Source organism: Eulemur rufifrons, chromosome 28, assembly GCF_041146395.1.
Source record: "Eulemur rufifrons isolate Redbay chromosome 28, OSU_ERuf_1, whole genome shotgun sequence".
NCBI classification, from domain to species: Eukaryota; Metazoa; Chordata; class Mammalia; order Primates; family Lemuridae; genus Eulemur; species Eulemur rufifrons.
The window spans coordinates 50,673,905-50,694,165 of NC_091010.1; the positions used below are offsets into that span (position 1 = coordinate 50,673,905).

At 48.3% G+C, this 20,261-nt stretch overlaps 1 protein-coding gene across 1 annotated transcript in view; it reads left to right on the forward strand.

Moving 5' to 3' along the window:
• Positions 1-2,679: 2,679 nt before the first annotated feature.
• SORCS3 (sortilin related VPS10 domain containing receptor 3) overlaps positions 2,680-20,261 on the forward strand; it is a 561,026-nt gene continuing 543,444 nt past the window's right edge. Inside the window, exon 1 of the mRNA XM_069459773.1 lies at positions 2,680-3,344. Within this exon, the coding sequence (XP_069315874.1) occupies positions 2,718-3,344 (627 nt within the window). The 5' untranslated portion in view covers positions 2,680-2,717. The remainder of the gene's footprint in view (positions 3,345-20,261) is intronic.

Genomic DNA, 20,261 nt, shown 5'->3' on the forward strand with positions numbered 1-20,261 from the left:
GACTCTGCGAGGGTGGCGGGGTTGGGAGCAGGTGCAGCACAGGGCTTAGGGCAAGGATTTTTACGCAAAAGGTGAAGGAGGAGGCTATAATTGATGGAGCAAGGCAAGAAAATGAACTGGTGTGGGAAACATGAAAATGTCACACCCCTGAGAGGCTTTTACACATTTTTTTCCCTCACACAAACGCTTTAGCCACATCTCCACAAGTCCATCTTGAGGATCCGACCCTTCCCAGGTTCCACTCAGCTAGGGCCTCCTTCAGACGGGAGAGGAGGAGGGGAGATCCCTCTCAGAGCTGCCTCTCTTTCAGTTCACTGCTCTCGCTGGCGGAGAGCCGTGGGCCCAGGGCTTGGGGGACTGCACTCTCCCCGGCTGTGTGGGCCTTGGTCCAGAGGCTGCCCAGACAGCCAAGACCACTTATTCTGTGGCCCCTCCGATCAGAGGAGAGGCACCTTCCCCCTCCCGAACCCGAGCTCCGGCTGGCCTGCAGTGCCGGCCTCCCCCGGCAGGGGCGCTGGGCACCCGCGGATGGCCGCTCCCGTCCCGCGTCCCATCCCACGCCCACTGGGGCCTTCGGCGCCGGAACTTTTTTGGGGGTCTACAGACGCCAGGACCCGCCTTATTCTGGGCTGGACGTCGTCACCGGACACTGTCACCATTCTTCGGCCCAGCCTACCCCGTTCCCAATTCCCATTTTGGCTCCGGGTGGGAAAGCACGTTCACGAGGGGGTCCCGGGAATCGCAGGCAGTTGCTCCCCCTCGGCTCCCCAGGGGCCCCTCTGCGCCCGCCATCCCTCTTGGCTCTCCTCTTCCTCTTCTTCTAACACCATTCTTTCGTCCCTTTACTCTCTTCTCCCTTTCCCCTATTTCTCCCTTTGTTCCTTTTTCTCATCTTTCTTCCCTCTTCTCTCCGCGCGTTCCCCTCCCTCTCGCTCCGCCTCAACCATCCACAAAGGAACTTGTCGGCTACTCCCGAAGGGGACGGGCAGGGCCTAGAGGCTGTCTCCCTCCTCAAGCCCCTCCATCTATCCTCCTCCTTTCTTAATAAGCTGCCCCGCCAGCTCCTCGCATCTCTGACTTTTGGACCCCTAGACATCCTGGGGGCTTCTCAGAGGCCGCGGGCTACACCACACGCCCAGGGGCCTGTAAACGGCAGCTCGAGGTCTTCTTCAGGGTCGGCTCCCTCTTTGCAGCCCACCCAAAGTGTCCATCTTCCCGCGGTCAATTAGGGTCCCAGTCGCACCAAGCGTCCAGGCTGCACTCCTGCAGCAGGGGACTGGGGACCTGAGGAGCTCACGCTGTGCTGGGCCGGGGACCCTCTAACTGGCGGCCGACACTCTGAAACAATTGAGCGCTCTCAGAAACGGATCTGGGGAGAGTGAGGGCGCAACCTCTCTTCGCAATGCCAGGCAGAGAGATGGGGTCTGAATACCCCCAAGGGAGCAGACGTTCTCCACTACTTTCTTCTCACCTCTGGCCGGGGTCCCGGGATGGAGAGCCCCCAGACCTGAGAAGAGCGGGCGAGCCCCTGACCCGGACGCCGGCGCCTCCCGGCTCTCTTTCCTCGCCCCCTACGGAGGCTTAGTCTGGTTACATCTGCGGGCGGTGGGGGCCGTGGGTGCGGGGGGGCGCCAGGAGAGGGGGCTGCCGTGAGCGGCCTGCCCTGTTCTCAACACTGCCTTTCTGATGCCTCGCAGGCTCCTGGAAATGCAAACACAGCCCGTGCGTGATCCGCGCGCGCGCCCACGGCCCGAGCGCACCCCCCGCCCCCGCCCCGTTCCCCATCGCTCACACTAACGCACACATTGTCGTGCAGAAGCGCACGCACGGAACTGCGCACCCCTTCACACCCAGCGCCGCTCACCCCCGGCTCAGCCAGGTACCCCAACCCCGCGGCGCCTGCCCGCCGCCCCGCGCACCCCTCACTCACACCCGCCTGCACGCACGCACGCGCGCGCACGCACGCATCCTCCGCGCCCCCGCGTGGGGGCGCAGGCCTCCGGGAGTCGGGGGCGGGGAGCGGGCCGGGCCGGGAGCCACTAGCGGGTCCATCCCGAGCTTGGCTTCTGTGTGCCGCCTCCCCACGCAGAGCCTCCCGGTTCCCCCCTGGCTCCCGAACGCGAACAGTTGGCGCTGAAAACACTTTACTCCTCCTTCTTCTCCCCTGAGACCCCTGTACCCTCCCCGCGTACCATCTCCCGCCCGTCAGAACAGGCCCGCAGAGTATAAACCCCTAATCGCGTCGAGGAGCGGCTCCCAACTATTCGTCAGGAGCAGGTTGGAGGCTGGATTTCGGAGAGAATCAGAGATTGGGGGTCTATTGCCAGCCCCTCCTCTTGGATCTGGCTTGATTTTTATATTTTATAAACGAGGAATTTCTTATCTTTGAACACTCCTTTTTATAACATTTCTGAAGGTGCTCAGTAGGGAAGATTTTGGGGGCTCGTTTCAAGAAAAAGCACCGAAGGGGCATTCACTGATTTTCCTCTGGTTTTGGAATCACCCTCTGGACGAGAGAGCGAGTGAAAGCGAGGAGGGAAGAGTGGAGAGGACCGACGAGGCGCGCCAGCCGGAGCCACCTCCTTCCTGGCCGCCCCCTCCCCACTCCCCCGACACACACTCGCTCACTCGCCGGCGCGCGCACACCCCCCGCGCCGGACCCGCACCTCGGCGGGCGCCACACACTCGGCAGCCCGAGCAGCAGTAGCCGCAGCGGGATGGAGGCGGCGCGCACTGAGCGCCTGGCAGGCTGGCCGGGGGCGCCGCTAGCCCGGACGGGGCTCTTACTCCTGTCGACGTGGGTCCTGGCCGGCGCGGAGATCACTTGGGACGCGACAGGCGGTCCCGGGCGCCTCACGGCCCCGGCTTCGCGGCCACCGGCGTTGCCGCCTCTCTCGCCGCGGGCAGTGGCGAGCCAGTGGCCGGAGGAGCTAGCGATCGCACGGAGAGCTGCCTCGCTGGGGCGCCGGCCGGGACGAGAGCTGCTGCCCCAGCAGGGCGGCGGCAGCGGCGGTGAGATGCAGGTCAAAGCCGGAGAGACGTCGCCGGCAAGAGCGCGCTGGGGCCAGGGCATCCCAGCTCCTGGCAAGCCTAGCGGAGCGAGGAGGAGTCGCCGGGCGCAGCCCCCCAGCGCCCTGGAGCGCGGGGACGCCCAGGCTACTGCTCCAGCCGATGGTTCTAAAGGAAGCCGCTCTCTGGCCAAGGGTTCCCGGGAAGAGATGAAGGCTCCGCGGGCTGGGGGCTCGGCGGCTGAAGAGCTCCGGCTGCCCAGCACCTCATTCGCGCTGACGGGGGACTCGGCCCACAACCAAGCCATGGTGCACTGGTCGGGACACAACAGCAGCGTGAGTACCCACCCGGTGCCGGATCCTGACAGCAAGGGGGAATTGGGGATGGGAGCGAGGGACAGATAGTTGCTCGGGGGTCGAGGCAGAGAGCGGGGGGCGCCTCGACTTTTAGAGAGAACAGGTTTGTCTAGCTCCCCCAACGCCCCCAACAGGTTAACGGAGTTTGTTGTAGGATGATGTGTGCGTTTGTTTACTGGAGACCCTAGGATTGGGGCCGCCCGGAGGGGAGAAGAGGAAGGGATTTCTTAAAGATGGGGGGTATCTGTGGTCGCTTTCTCCCCTACTCGGCTTGGAGGGTCAGTTTTCCAGTTTGGGGGGTGTTGAATTAATGGGTGAGGACCAGGGCTGATTTGGGGAGAGAGCCGCTGGACAGACGGGCGGATTCCTGCGACTGCTTGGGCTCCCCCCGCATCCCTGCTCCTGTCACGCGAAAGGGAACCCGGGAGATTGAGGCCACTGGGACTCCCAGACTCCTGATCGCCTTGGGATCGCTGCTTTCTGTTTCAGGCGCATGGTCTGGCAGCCCAGGCGGGAGGCTGGGCCAAGTGGGCCCAAGCCTTGGCCTTCAGGTAACCCGGGTTCCTCCTTCGAAGCCCAGGCAGCTGCCCTGGAAAGCTGCAGCAGAGGCAGTAAAAAAGTTTAAAGTGTGCAGCGAAATTCAACACCCATTCCACACCAATAGCCCTCTCTCATGCACAAGCACACATAAGTCGCGGAGCAGAAAACTCTCGTCTCTGCCACTGCGTCCTGCGCCACAAACAGCACGCTGAGTGGAGTTGGGTCCCTGGGCTTTCTGCGCACCTCTCCACCCCTTTTCCCCGTCGCCTGGTTCCCCTGGACGCTGATGCACCGAGAGGTGGCGCCGACGAGCCCCCTCCGGCGACTCCGGCATTCCGGGCTTGGTGCCTGGCTCTGAGCATTGCCCGGCCCTGGCCCGGCAGCTGCAGCGGCCCGCAGCGCGTGCCCGGAGGGTCTCCCGCCACCTCACCGGCACTCAGCAGCTGTGCAGCCCGGAGAAGGAAAGGCGAGGGACCAGCTCCCAGATCTTTCCCACTTCCCTCGCTCCTACTTCGGCCAGCTTTGCAAAATTCTTTCCTCTTCTCTGCCTCTCCGGTTCAGATTAGAACCTGGCCTTGGCTAGAGTACGAGCTCCAGGCAGAGAATGATGGATGTATCGGAAATTCATTTGATGGGAACGCATACGCACCACCTTTTGTATTTCTCTTAATGACTAGCGTTTGAAAAGATTTCCCTGGGAAATTTACGCCTTATTTTAAGAGCCTGGGGGTGTTGAGGATTGGGTTGTGAAATCAGGAAAGCTAGGGGTTCACAGAACGCATCACATAGGCAATCCCAAAGTGCAGATTTCCTGGTTCTTAATGATACACAACACAGCGTGGGCAGCCCAGCCTGGGTAACAGATGCTGGGTTCGAAGGACGAGTTAGAGTCCACCTCCAAAGCAGCACGGTGGTGGGCTTCATCTGCCTTCCATAAAGACGCCCCCAGCTTCAGGCTGAACAGCTCTGTTTGGGGGTGGGGTGGGCAACGTGCCTCTTTGCAGGGTGGGTGACAGAAGACTTACAAGTCCCCAGAGGACTTGGAGGTGTGTGTGTGTGTGTGTGTGTGTGTGGCGGGTGAGGTAATTCTCTGACAGCAGGGCTTGTGAATGCCAACTTCATTTTAATTTGGTAATTAGGGTGTGTGTGTGTGTTTAGGTTCTTACTTCGTTAGTTTGAGGGATAGGATGTGTGGAGGTAAATGTATCCTAGGACGAGGAGGTGATGTCCTCACATCTCTATGACTTTATTAATGCCACATTTGGGCAATATAAATTCACCCTACCTGAAGAGTTTTCTTATGTCTCTGTTTTTATTTTAAGGATTAATTTTGATGGTTCACAAAGCCCCTGAAGATGGGACTTTAGAGAAAATGCTTCCTGCAAATAGTAGTTGAATGTGCATGGCCTTCTCTGCCCATCCTCAATGCAGTCGTGCAGCAGAGAAAGTGAGGGGCAAGTCTGGCCCATGTTCCCTGGGGAAATAACTTGTCAGTCCAAAGAGGCCAAGAGAGTCTGGGCACTAGACCAGCTGGGCTTGGAGTCCTTCGTGACAGCGATGAGACTGAGGCAATCCATGACCAGCCCCCTGGGATGTATTGCTTGTGCTCTTGGCCAGCCTTACTGCCCAAGCAAGGGCAAGGCAGCAGAGGTGGGTGTTGTATACTGTCCCCTCTCTCCAGTGCAGAGAGGGACTGCCTCTTTAGCCCCTGGGCTAAACCTACCTTTTTTTTTTTTTTTTTTTAACCACATTTTGTAGGCAAAACCACAAAGAGAGGCATCCTTGATGACCAGGTCTGTGATGCTCTTTAAAGAAGATTGAGAAACATGTTAACATGGCCCTGTCTTTGAGAGACTTTAACGAAACAACTCTATTGAGAATAACTGGGAAACCACTTTCAGCAACATTACCCAGTTGGTTTTCTCTCCTCTCCTCCTTTCCTGATGGCAGGAAAAGAAGGTGCCATAAATAAAAGCCAAGGTGAGGAGTGATGGGGATGATGAAACTTAGATTTCATTATTGGTTTCAATGTGGAGGGAGATGCCCTCAAGGCAGACCCAGGCTCATTTGACATGGAAAGAGAATTCCATTTTTTTTTACTGGCTTCTGAAGTCTTAAACATGTCCTTCTTCAGGGTGCCATCAGTTTCAGTTTTAACATGATATGGCTTTTCCTGCTCTCATTCAAAGTGCCTTTGGTGAACCTGATTGATTACTTGACGTGAATTCCCTTTTGGGGACAGTCTTCAGTAGCCCTATACAACTGAAAATTGAATGCCACTCTGATAGGTTTACAATCAGGGATGTGCGCATGTAGGAGAGGGCTTTCAGCTCAACCACCCCATTGGTCCAGCATGTGTGCCAGGGGCTTAAGATCCAAGGCTTGGAGCAGGTATTTACTTTTGGTCCCAGACTGAGTAGAGATAGCTTGGGGGGCAAAGGAGGAGGTGCCCAGAAAGCCTGAGGCAGAAAGAGTCAGGAGGGAGGTGGGGTTTGGGTCCCACCTCTGACCATGTTGACCTGCCAGGTGTTCTGGGTGGGAGGTGAGGGGACTTGGCCTTGGAGCCTCTGCTCTGTAGGAGCAATTTGCGTTCTTTTCTCTCCTGTTTTCTCCAGCTGGGATCCTGGTGATTAATGGGTTAGAGAGTGTTTCACAAACACCCAGAGGGAGCCCGTCCCTGTGGCTTACAGGGAAACAGAAAAACACATTATTCTGTCCTTTTCCTTGAAATGAAGAAAGAAGCTTCCCTGCTTGCTCAGTGAGTTGGTAAATGGCTCTGGAGAGTGGAAAGTTGTGAAGGCACAGTCTGCTTCTGCACACCCCTTCCTCCTGGGGTTAACCCTTCAGGGGGACCTCCCATTTTTGTGCTGCATTCTTCCCAAGACTGGTTCCCCTTCCTTTCCAGCAGCTTACTCGTGGTGACAGCAATTTGTAGGCTGCTTCCCCTGCAGTGTGTCTGCTTGGAATACTTGCCAGGTAGTTTTCAATTAATGTGCCCGACACTGCATCTTGGTGAAGAGAAACGGGGAGATGCTGATAATTCCGGGTCCCTGCCAGATTACCCTTCCCTAAGCACACTAGAAGGTGCAACACACAGATGCTCCCAGGCAAGATTTCCTACCCTTAACTAATTCAGCTGGACTGTGTTCTAAAATATTTACTCCTAATGTGCAAAATAGTGACAGATTTGATCAGATTAATTGTATTTCACTCACTGGAGCATCTAATTGTGGCTCCCAAACAGATTTTTCAAATAGCTTTTGGCTGGATTGCCTGGCCTTTGTTGTCCCCGCTCACAGTTCTTGTGTCACAATATCTTAATGCATTTTGCCTTCTTGGAGGCTTAATAAAAGAAGCCTGCCACAGAAGCCATTCTTCAGGGGTTTGCAAAAAAAGGGGGGTTTTTAATTAATATTACAAGGGGAGCCATCTCAGTTGAGATGTAGCTGGGAAATGCATCGGGACAACAGCACTAATTGCTCCTGGTCACCGCAGGCCTAGGGGACAGTGAGCAGAGGAGGGGCTGGGCACAGGCTATTTGTCTGCTCTGTGATTTCTCTGATGACTGGGTTACAGGGTGTGATTTGCTTCTCAGACCCTGCAGTGATTTCCAAGGTGAGAAGAAGTTGCAAACTTCTTAAATGGGAAGCCTGATTTAATGATTGCAGAAATGCAGTGCTTGGAACTTGCTTTGTAGTTGGCAAAGAAGGAACACTGGGAAGTGGCCTCTCTCTATTTGCATTGCTTAAGGAAAGGAGAGTTATTGGCTCCAGTGGCAGGAGGACTCAGGGGGCAGAAGGGAGAACTGCTTTGCTTTTTCCTTGGGCTGTGGAAATCTATTGTCATTGGACGAATTCTGGACCTAGATGATCTGTGAGTCCTGAATCATCCCATAAGGAGCAGGGAGGTATGACAAAGCCAGACAGACACCCTGAGATAGGAAGGTTTGTCTGAAAGCCAGTGGTTTAGCCAAGGTTAGGTATACATTGGCCAAGTCACCTGAGGCCTGTGGCATGACCTACCTGTTAATTTCCTGCTTTCTGCTTTCTGTTGGCCTGTTGGCTGGCTTGAGACACTTCTCTTATAGGGAGAAAATGTCAAAGGATGATTAATTCTGTAGTAAGTTTGGGGAGAAAAGAGGCCTTGTGGAGGAGGAGGTGGAAAATATACAGTGTGAGTACCTGGTGTGCCACTTTTGGTGAGCAGAAGTGGCTCTGTCGGATGAATCAAATGGGCTAGCCATGTTTATTCCCCTGGCATCGTGGATGACTGTGAGGGGGCTCTGGCTGGGGTCCTGACTTTGTTGGTAGTCAGTGGGGATGAGGGGGCTCTGTCTCACGTAGGTACTTGACAATGTTTGGCTAAGTGAGTGAATGAATGGCAGTCTCAAGTCTCAATAAGAAGAGGCTACAAAGGAATCAGAAATTGCTGTTGTCTGGGATATCAATGATTTTGTAACTTGACAGCTACTATAATCAGGAGTATTTCATCCAGTATGTTTACATTCTAGCTTGAGTGCCTTTGGCTTCTTGAATTCAAACCCAAAGTCTATTATCCTGGCATACAAGGCTCTTCACTGCATATGTCCTGGGTCTACTTCTCCAACTTTGAATTTGACTATTCCCTGATCATCTCCTCCACTTTGGCCAAGCCAGCCTCTTCATTGTTCTAGTTGACTCCAAGCCTTTGCTCTTGTGATCTCCTCCACTTGGGAGACCTTTCTTCTTCTATTAAAATGCGCTCATAGCTCAGTTTAAGGTTCAGACCCAGTGGCTCTATGAAACCTTCCTTGGAAGCATTTATTTCCCTTTTTTCCTAGTTGCTTACAGAATTTATAGACTGTACCACACATTTGATCATACATAGTTTAGTACTTGGTTACTTTAATCTTGTATTATTTGATGAGTGTTTTGAGGGTGAGGAATGAGATAATTAAGATAGCACCCCAACCTCCCGTCACCACCAAGTCTGCGTTCTGCTCTTCTCATGTGTGCCTTGCAGCGTGTGGCACAGTGTCACACATAGCTCAGTGATGCTGACCTGACCTGGGGAGCTGCACCATGCCTCAGCTGCAGGGGGAGGGAAGAGGAGGGGAGTCTTTTATTTCATATATGAATGGTAACATAAGATTCAGAGGAATCTCTACTCCATTTAGTACGAGGGTAGAAATAAAAACTCCTCAACAAGCCTGGCTTCTTCTCATGTACTTCAGAGATCAGATGGACACTCACACAAAATCTTCACCTGTTTGCTGAGTGTTTCCTGTGTGTGTGGCATTATTCTGGGCACTGTGGGGTTGGTAAAGGTGTGACAGAGGGGAGACAAAGAATGATATGACAGCATTTGCCTCACGGTCCCACCAATATGCTTTGGATGTGACACTGCTCTTCTGTAAAGTTAAATAACACATGACAACAAGACAGATGCCACGGGGTGGTATGTGGTTAATTGTCAAGTGATCATTTCAGGCCATGAGCTCAGAGGAGAGACGATCACTGGAGGAGATGCTGTGGGCATCTTAGACTCACAGAATGTCAAGGAGGTGCACTTGGGAATCGTCTCCATCAGATCACCCGGCACAGAGATGAGGGGGGTGAGGTACAGTCCAAAGCACGGCACCCTACAGCCTGGACCCAACTCGTCCTTTTCTCTTGGAATAGCCATCCTCTGTTCACACCCATCTGTCTTCTTTCTTCTTGGGTTATCAGAGCATTTTCCTTCCAAATGGATTTGTGTACTTTCACTCAGGTGAGGTAGGGTGCTGCCCATTTTATAGGTAGGGTAGTCTGAGGCCTAGGGTGGGTATATATGATGCTACCAAGGGAGACTTAGGAATACATTCTTCCTTCCTGTGCTGGGCCTGTGCTCTACAGCCACCCTGCCCACCCACCACGGAGGCTGAAGACAATAAAGTAGCAAGCTTGTTAATGCTGGACGAGCTGTATCTCACTAACTGTTGTTAATGGGGGCCTCTTGTGAGCCACCTTGTGATTTCAGTTACTGAGTGAATCAAGCCTGGTTGCATCACCGGGAACATTTTGCACATTTATTTTGATCAGTGTAGTTGGGGTTTAATTATTTATGGAAATGCTGTTCTTTATAGTACACTAATAAATATGCTATAGTAAATTTGGAAAAAAATAATGGAGCCTAAGAACTTCAGGATTGCACATAGCCTTCTGCTATTGAGTGCATGCTGGGAAGCAGAGGAAAACATTCCTACTTGGTTGAGGTGAGAGGGATCCACAGTGCAGCCGGCCACCCATTCAGGGCTGTTGGTCAGTAACACTGTGCCCATGGCTGCGTAGGGGCCTGCTACTTGGCACCCGCCGGGAAAAAACCTAGTTTAGGGGAAAGGCTGGAAATAAAGCTATGTAGGGTAGTAAGGGATCCTATACGGTTGTGGATCATGGGATTATTTAGTGTGGGTATATGATACGACTCGTGTGAATTCATGCTTAGGGAGGGTTTTCACCCTGAATGTCATCCTCTTTAGGATTTATTGAGAACCGATGTACTAGGACATGAAACAAGGCTGCATACTAAATGGGATCACGGATCCTGGAGCCAGGTGCCTGGGATCAAATTCTGCTTCTGTCTCCTAATAGCTGTGTGACATTGGGCAAGTCATTACCTTCTTTTTGCTGCTTCTTTTTCTGAAAAGAAGGGATGATGATACAGTACCTCTCACCGTGGGCTGTTGCAAGGATTGAGATTGTAGCAGGCAGAGTGCCTAAAAGAAGTGTGTGACCTATACATAGCAAGATCTCAAGATATTTTTTAGTTGGTGTAGTTGTTATTTTTCTATCTGGAAGGGGCTTTTCCTTCATTTTCAGATGGAAATATTGACGCAGATGAAATTGGAGGTACCTGCCTGAAGTTTCCTAGTGAGCTGATGGCCAAGCCTTGGCTGGAATCCAGTCCTGAGCCAGAGGCTCATTTCAATCACCTTCCATATTCCATGTCCTCAGTCAGACGAGGTTTTGTGATATCTATCTTTTGTGTAGTGCTAAGGTACACAGTGAAAGCAATCTAGAAGTGAATGCCTGGGGATCTGGATTCTTGAAACTCATACTCAGAATTTGTAATAGAAATGGTTAGCATCAGATTGGTTAGATTCAGATTAAAGATCACACCAATTAGTGATGAATAAGTTGAACAGTTTTTCAAGGCTTTCATTGTGTGGCGGGTTAAGGGATCCAGAAAGATGCAGAGTAGCTTCTCTTGGGCATCTGTGATGACAACTCACAGCTAATCCTGGGTGACTTCTCCAAGGAAGTGCATGAAGCATGTAGCTTTAAGAAAACTGGAGCACACTGGGCTTCTGGGGATAGTTGGTAAGCAGAGCCCCTTGTGCCAAAGACTCATCTACATTGAAGCCATGGGATGGACCTTGATGTTTCATTTTTCTTCTCCTCCAGATCTCCTTCTGTGTCTTTGTGCCTGGAGTAAAATGGGAATATTCATGGCTAGAACTATATGCAGAATATCTGCAGCCTCTTACCCAGGATTATCATGCTGGCAAAGTCCATTAATTATTTTGTAGTGATCTATACCCATCGAGTTGCAGGCTTGAGTTCCCCTTTAGCCTTCACCCTATGTACCAAGAGTGGAACCTGAGAACCCTATGTAGACACTAGAGGGAGTGTTGCCCTGGGAAAGAAGTGAAAATAAATAGGATGAAATAATGAAAAAATGCTGCACCAGGAATTGTTCCACGGAGAGAAGATGAGAAGTAGCTTGTAAGTCCATGGTGTGAGGAGTTGTAATACGACCTATGGATGAATAGTTGGTCGGCAACAGGGCAGTTCAGTCCTGGGGGTGGGGGTTGATCACTTCACCTCTTCCTGAAAAGTCTAAAAAAAAGGAAATAGAGGTTTTGTACCGGTATGTTCATTCAGCAGTTGGATATTCAACCCATTAGTGGCGGAACTAGACTCTACAAATAGATGCAGGTAGAAGTGAGGCTCAGGCTTGGTTCTCCCATCTCTTCTGCATTTTCTTCCTTTATGCTTTCTCTTGTGTGTGGTGCTCAGCCAATAGAACCTCATGGAGTTGAACATAATAAATACTTTCTTAGATACATAAAACTGCCTCGGTACACAAGGAGTGCCTTAGGAATCGGGAAGGCTCTAGCCTGCTCTTGCTGCCTCCAGATCCGCACCCGGGGACATCACAGCCGTCTCTGACAGGTTCTCAGGTCCCACATGCCTGACTCAGTCCTCTTAAGAGCCTTTTTTTTTTTTTTTTGACATCTATGGAGAGGTAGGCAGTTTCTCATTCAAATAGACTAGGTTAAAGATTACACTGCTGCATAAGAAATGAACTTTTTCTTTTTAAAATTTGTTTTCAGTGGGAGATGAAGAGCAATTACTGAGTTGAACATTTTTTTTTCCAAGACTAGAAAAGTGACACAGGCTGCTTTATCTGAATGTGATTACACATAGTGGGGGAACTTGTCGACAATAAGAGTTTTGAGACTCTGAAACTGGGGATACAGGGAAACTTGTTTTCCCAGGGCGCTGGTGAAAGAGGAGGATGTTTTTAGAGGCCAAAGACTTGCTCATCTCACTGTGTTGCTTTCAGTATTATTCATGCTTGAAAGCAAACTTTTGATGCGAAGGTATCTTAAAACTCTAAAATGTCTTTTCTGTTATGAGAAGGTCCCAAAGCGACAGCAACTTTGAACAAGTCTCCAAGCCTGAGTTTCACTGGCTGTAAAATGAGAGTAAAATATCAGACTTACAGGGTGGTTGTGAATCTTAGAGATGGGTCTAACACAGTAGGCTGCTTTATTGGTTGAGAATGTTAGTTTTCATTGTCTGCCTAGATAGGAGATGGTGTAGGGTGAATGTCTTCTTTTATAGCAGATCTGTTGGTACCTTACCCATATTCCTGAGCGCTTTCCAGTTCCCTGCATGCTGGCCTGACTCCCAGCACCAGGGACTGTTTGCCCACCAGCGTTTTCTGACCACTGGAGCTGGCTTTGATTACACAAGGCAAAGGCTGGAAAGAGTCAGGAAACTGATGCCTGTCAGGAAGTAGGGAGCAGCCACCTTTCAATGGCTGAGCTCCCTTGATCTTTGGAGTGGGCTAACACTGAGGCTTGTTTCCTACCTTGTCTCCCAGAGTTCTCAGGGGGATGAAGCCCCAGTGGCTGCCATGGTAACTCACTTACTTTGTTGTCTGCCTTCCATCCCTGTCTCATTCGCCTATTCCCCTGTCAGTGTGTCCTGGGATCAGGATCACGCCACCAAATAAACTACTTAAATTCAAATCTTTCTTTCAAGATATGTTTCTGGAAGAACCCTGTTATTTCTAAGTGTGTTACTTTGGGTTCTCTAGAGAAACGGAACCAATAGTGTGTGTGGGCTTGGCTTATGCAGTTATGGTGGCTGAGAAGCCCACAATCTGTAGCTGACCAGCTGGGGACCCGGGAGGGCCAGTGGCATAGTTCTAGACCGAGTCTTAGGATCTGAGAACCAAGAGGGCTGATGGTGTAAATTCCAGATCAAGTCCAGGTCTGCTGGCAGGAGAAGACTGATGTCCCAGCTCAAAGACAGGCAGAGAGAAAGAATTCCTTCTTACTTGGCATTCCATTCTACTTCCCCTTCATTGATTGGAGGACGCCCACCCACACTGGGGAAGGCAACTTGCTTAACTCAGTCTACTAATTCAAATGTCAATCTCATCCAGAAACATCCTCACAGACACAGCCGGAATAATGTTTAATCAAATATCTGGGTACCTCATGGCTCAGTTAAGTTGACACATGCCAAATCAGTAATTTTTTCCATACTCTTAAAATCCTGCTTTGAGCCCTGCTATAGTAAGTGCTATGTATGGCGAGGGAGATGGAATCACTGACCCTGGCTCTGAGGGGGTCTTCCTTTTGGGTTGGCACCTTCCAGAGGAAAGCAGCCAGTCCAGGGTTATATTGAATGGCAGTGTTGGGGCTTCCAGGAGGGCACACATACCTCCAGATTAGTTTCCATTGTTATTTCTCAGGGCTGAGGAGCCCACCTTACCCCAGGGCATGTGGTTGGTCTTCACAATAGCCAGAGTTTCTGTAAAATTTGAACCTCTCTCTGCTGGCAGGTGAGCTCGTGCCTAAAAATAGGGTATATGATGCCTTTTTGCTTAGACTTCCTCAGGATTTTGGCATGAAGCAGCAGAGCTCACACTTGATATCTTCCTTTCTGAGATAACATCAGTGAAGGACATCATGATATATCAGAAAGAATGTTTGCCTTAGAGTTGGGAATCTCTGGATTTGGGTTCCCAATTTACATTAATTGTCTTCAACAAATCACCTGCTTCTCAGGTATAAGGAAGTGAAGACCCTTCTAGGTGTAGTAGCATAGTCTATGAATAAGAATTATATGTGTGCTTTAAATGGGTGAATTATTAGTAAAGAGAGGGTCTGCAGCTATGATTAAAAAACCTGGAAACTGCTTCTCTCAAGCATGCCTAGATTTGGTCTTACCTCAAGCAGAAATATTTTCATTCATCCTTTCAGTCATTCAGTCAATAATTTGTTTGCTTAGTGTAATGATATTTAAGTTATTTGATTTTTCTGGAATTTAGTGTCCTTATCTATACAAAGAAAAAGTTGCAAAAATTGGTGCAGGCGTATCTTGCCACAAACCAGATGTGATATTAGGTCAATCATTTCTTTGTGTGTGAAATGGGGACAATCCTATTTGCCCCCTTTATGTCACAGTTAAATAATGAGATGCTGCACGCGCAAGCATTTTTGAAAGGAATAGGGGGTGATATGAACTCAAGGTGTTAGTTTACCTGTCCTTTATTTCCTCAGGAGCTGGAGGTCCTTCACCAGCAGATTTGAGACCTCCTGCCTTCTTCTGCCTCCTCTCGGTACAAATGAAGCACTTCCATTAGCACACATACTACGGTATTAAAAGCCCCAAGATTCTCATTCCAGGCATGATGTACAATTTATTTCAAGTCACATCTGATATAATAAAATTCTCAGATGACAGTGTAATTTGGATGTTTTAAAAAAACATTTGTTCCAGGTCTCAACCTGTATTGCTCTGCCTTCTTCATTTCAGATAATGCAAAGTTTTGGGGGAACACCTACTATATGCCTGGTGATGAAACATGTGTAAAAAACCATATGATGGAGACTGGATTGCCCCCAAACTTATGTGTAGGAAACATATGTTGGACAGATATTGCAAAGGTAGCATAAAATATGTGCTAATTTAAATGTGCTAATTTAAATATGCTTGGGAAATAAATTGAACATAATCAAGACCACAGTGAAGGAAAACTAACACAAATGTTTAAAATGTTCTGGTGGTTTTTATTCTCTACAACAAAATATAGTAGCATGATTATAAATAGGTGTCATGTTCTGTCACTAAACCTGTGTCACTTGACAAGGAGTGTCCTGAGCTTTGAGGTCAAATAGATTATCCTATGTTCCGACAGTTGTTCAGAATTATGTCATATCAGTTTGGGATATAACTTTCGTGTAGAGCTTTTGATTTTACCTTGTGTTTCTACTTGTTTTGTTTTCTTTGTAGAAAGAGGAAACATCTGCTATTTCTCCATAGTACTAAGATATTTCAGCTTTTTAGTTGTACTATTATTGGATATTCTAATTTGTACTGATTTCTTTCTTTCTAGGCCCGTTTCCCTTCTGTCATATTGAGATTTCCATTTATTTTACTCTATTTACTTTACTGGATTAGTGCCTCTGGTTTTTGGATTCCATTCCTCTTTTTTGGGGTGCTTTTTATTTTTCTCTGGTATATCCTCAAGTAATCTTTTTCAGAGTACATGGGAATGTCCTGGTTTATACCTGTTGTCCTGACATAATATTAATAGATTTCATTTAACTCTCAAAAGATCCTGGCTGGGATGATGAATTATATGGCTACCCAGTGCCTGAGAGGTAGCATTTTTTTTTTTTTTTTTTTTTTTTTAAATCTTGGCTTGTCTAAAATTTTGCTTTGCTCTCACACTGGCTTAACAGCTCATCTGGACATAGAAATCTGGGGCCAAAAAAAAAAAAAATTTCCCTTGGATCTGTGAAATACTTAGATTACCTGCTGGTTTTGCATCCTCTGCTATTTGTGTAGTATATGTGTCTCCTGTTCCACTCAGGGACTGACAATGGTGGGAAAAGGAGAGCCCTAACATGAGATACCTGTGGTTTTGTTTGAATTAGTGATGTATAACCCTTTAAGGCAACCTGAGGCATCAAAACCAGATTTATACAAAATTGGTAGTATGGTATTGGGGGTTAAACGCTGTACAGAGCAATTTGTCAGGGACACTTATTATCTGAATACTTTTAATATAAGAATCAACCAAAAGAAAGTAGTTTTAGCTGCCTTTTATTTTAAAAATTTAAAATCACTTTTTAAAACTTTATGAATATTCAATATTCAACAAATATTTGTGGAGTTCCCTATATAGCCAGGCACTGCTGGGCTATGAGTCTATAGTGGTGAGCGGTGCTGGGAATGAGGGGTACATGCTATTATCAGATTACATGTGGTACATTTAACTTAGGGAGGGCAGAGAGGAAGAAGCAGATGAGCTGAGATCTCAAAGGTGTGCGGGGTTAGGAGTGTTCTGGGCACGTGACTTCTGTGGCAGGAGGGAACAAGGTATCTGAAAGGGACAGGAAGAAGGACAGTGTGGCTGGAGCAGAGGGGCTGGGGGCCAGTAAAAGATGGAGCTAGATAGATAGGCATGGGCAGGACCCAGCAGGGCCTGATGGGTCTGGGGGAAGACATTTGTTCTTAAGCCTAAGAGGAAAGGGGTAAGCCATGGAAAGTTTAAAGTAGGAGAGTAATATAATTAAATTTACATTAAAAAAAATCTGTGACCACCCTATGGGTTGGAGGGAGCAAAGGACAAATGCTGAGAGACCAGACTGTTACTGTGGCTGCAGAGCATGATGGCTTAGGTGGTGGCACTGGGGATGGGTAAGGAGGAACCCACTTAAGAAATATTTAGGTGTAGTTGATTCTGTTTTGTCCCCAGTTCTTCACACCTCTCTATAACTCCCTTTGTATTGGGCATTTGCGGTGTCCTCTTTCTGTGGGTGGTATATTTTTTGCCACCTCCTTACTTTGGGTTTGACCTCGTGACTTGCTTTGGCCAACCGAAGAGGTGGAAATGATAGTACACCTGTTCTAAGTTTGGTTATCAAGAGGAATTGTGTGTTTCTACCTGTTGCCTTGTGTCTCTGCAGTGGCCATGACAAAAACATGCCCAGCCTAACCTGCTGGTCTCAGGAGGAGGATAAGAAATAAGTAGTGCACAGCCATTCCCAGCCAAGCCCAGCCTAGATCGGCCCAGCCCAGTCAGGACCAGCAGAACCGCCCAACTGAGCCCAGCCAACCCCCAGCTGCCCTGTATAATTGTGAGAATAAGTGATTGAGATTTAGGTGGTTTATTCTGCAGCATTTTTACAGCAAAATCTAACTGATGCAGCAAGGTAAAATCAGCAGAACTTGAGAGATTGGATGTAGCAAATATGTGGGAACATAATTACAGTGTAAAGTGAAGCACACCTATATTTCAAGATCATTAGCCTCATACCTGCTCAGGGCTATACTTAAGTGTGTCTTTTTGGTGGTTTCCTGAAACTCCCCTCTTTACAGGTTATGGCTTCTTTTTCTGGAGCTAAATGAGGTGGGTCAGAATCATGGTCCAAAAGAATTAATCTTCCACTCTTTTTCCTTCTCAGTCTCTTTCCTGTGGCCTAATCAGATTCCAGTAGAGCATTCAAGCTGAGTGGTCCTCAGGTGCTTCACTAGGGGCTTCAAGCCCTAACACTCAGTGTATTCTTGTTAGAGTTGAAGTCAGTTTTTGCTCTGTGAAGATGGAATTTTACTTAAAGAGGGGAGAAATGTGGGGCCAGGGATTTTCTTGGTTTTGACTGATTATTTAAAATATATTAGTTCTGATAAAATATTTAGCTTTTAAACAACAAGTTTAATATAGGGAATTGTGTTTTATTTATTAATGGCAGTTGCAGGGAGATTGGTAGGAGTTGTACTAAAGTGCACTGTTGTGATTTTGCGAAGTATAGTAATTACTGTAATATTTTGTTGAATTATTAATATCTACTATGCCTGCAGGAACATAAGCTTCTGCAGTCGAATTCATTTCAAGATTGCTTTTTCCCCCTTCTGGTTTTGTTTTGTGTTTTCTTTTCTTTCTTGTGCACTTAAAATTTTTTAAGAAATGGAGTTGGGGGGTGGCAGAGTTGATTATATTGTATGAAACACTTTGTTACATGGTAACTGAATGTAGGCAGGCTCCAGGTCCTGGATGGTTTTCCTGCTTCAGCCAAGCCCATTTGCAGTGGCAGATTGAGAGGTGCTGAAAGAATCATGTCTTGGGGCAGAGGGCTTATCAGTGTGTCTTTTTCAGGAGCTGAGATGAGGAGAGAAAACAGCAGGGAGGTCATCATGTGTGTGCACACATGAATGCTATGTGTGCATGCCTCTTAGCAGAGCTGATCCTACCTATAGATGAGGTTGGTAGGTGTTCGGGCATGTGTGTTGAAACAGCACTAGTCTCTTTTGTTAATTGCTTTGACAAATATTATTTAGTGTCTTTTGTATACTCAAATGAGGTCATTGTGGATGATGGTGATGATGATGATGGTGATAGCTTAGAGTTGCTACCTGAATGGGCTCATGCTGCAATAGACTCTGGATTTGGGTGCAAGTTTACACATAGAAACGTTCCTCTTGGTCGTGGCTACACTGAAATGGAAGACCAGCCTTCACGTGACCACCTCCCGTCTGTATGAAATGGTGCAAGTCAGTCAACGTCTGAGACTCCAGTTTCCTCATCTGTGTAATGGTTGTAAGGATCAAAATGAAATCAAATATTTGAAAGGGATTATAAACTATAAATGTACAGATATGTTTAAGGGAATGTCACTGTCATTAAATCATAGAAGTTGCTAATACTTGCGGTGTAATTGTGTGGGCAAGCAAGGAGGACTCTGCTTGATTTTTTTCCCCCTTCTGGCCAGAATATTCACAATGAAAGAGTCATTCCTTATTCTCTCCAAGGTCTTCTTAAAATATAAATCATCCAGAGACAACATTTTAGAGCAGGAAAGAACACATAATGATCTAACTGTATGTTTTTCCTGGTATGGAAAATGTGGCCGAGAGAGATTGTGCATCCAGAGAGTGGAAGTACCCACACCAGTGTGCAACTCCCTAGCTCTCAGTTCAGTGCTCTTCCTGCAACACCCGAACTCTTGTTAGTATTCCATTAAGTTTTTAGTATAACCTAGAGTTTTTTTTTTCTCCCAGAAGGTAGCCTTGGGAAGAATAAAGAAGTTAGATGACTTGTGGAGAGACATAGGGGACGGGATCCCTTTAGGCAGGAGTAGTGCTTGGGTCAGAAGGACCTGGCCATGTGTGTTGGCTCCACCACTGACTAGCGAGCTCCGTGACTTGGGCAGATTACTTGTCTGAGGCCCACTTCTCTCCTTTGTAAAATAGGGATTATAATCTTTATTGTGCACAGTTGTGAGGATTTAGTGAGTTTAAAGCGCTTGGCAAGGTAGAAGATACTGTAAGATAGGTAAGAAATAGTTATTATTAGATAACGAGAGGTCCTAAGATTAGCTCGGTCTCCCTCACAGTGGGTGTCCCTCCTGCCAGCCACTCTTTTCACCCTGCAGTGAGGATGTGTGTTTTAAGGAGAGGGGAAAGCTTCCAACACTGTCGCTTCCCTAATGCTCCTCCAGAGACACCTGCACAGTGGGGGACGCTCCTGTGCTGGCAAGAGGATGAGCCCAGACTTATCAATAGTCCGTCCTTTCCCTTTTATCTCAGACAGCAGCAGCTCCGACCCCATTTTAATTTCCTTTAAAGGGGCTGGGGATGGCAGAAGGATGGGATGAGCATCTTCAGAGAACAGCAGGTCACTCTAAAAATGAGACAAATCAAAGCACCTGTGTCTATAGCTGCACATCTCTGTGTTTTAGGGGGACCCTTTTCTTATTTTAAGTTACTAAGGTGGATTCCTGAAAATGGGCTTCAGTTTTTTTAACTGAGAGTTTATCCTGCTTCTAATAGTTCCTTCTGAACCCCTTGGAAGCTTGGGAGGACCCATTGTTTCTTGTGAATTTACAGCAAGGAAAGCATGGCCACCCATGGGTTGATGCTTGAGTAGAGCATAGAACTTCCAGGGACAGAAGGAAATCTGAAACTCCCAGAGCCTGGGTCAGTTCTCAGGCATAGGGACTGGGCCAGTGTCAGCCTAAAGCAAGATAAGAAGCGCAAGGGATGCAGGTGAGTGCTTCTGTCTCCCTTCCTCACCTACCCTCTGCCTAGCACC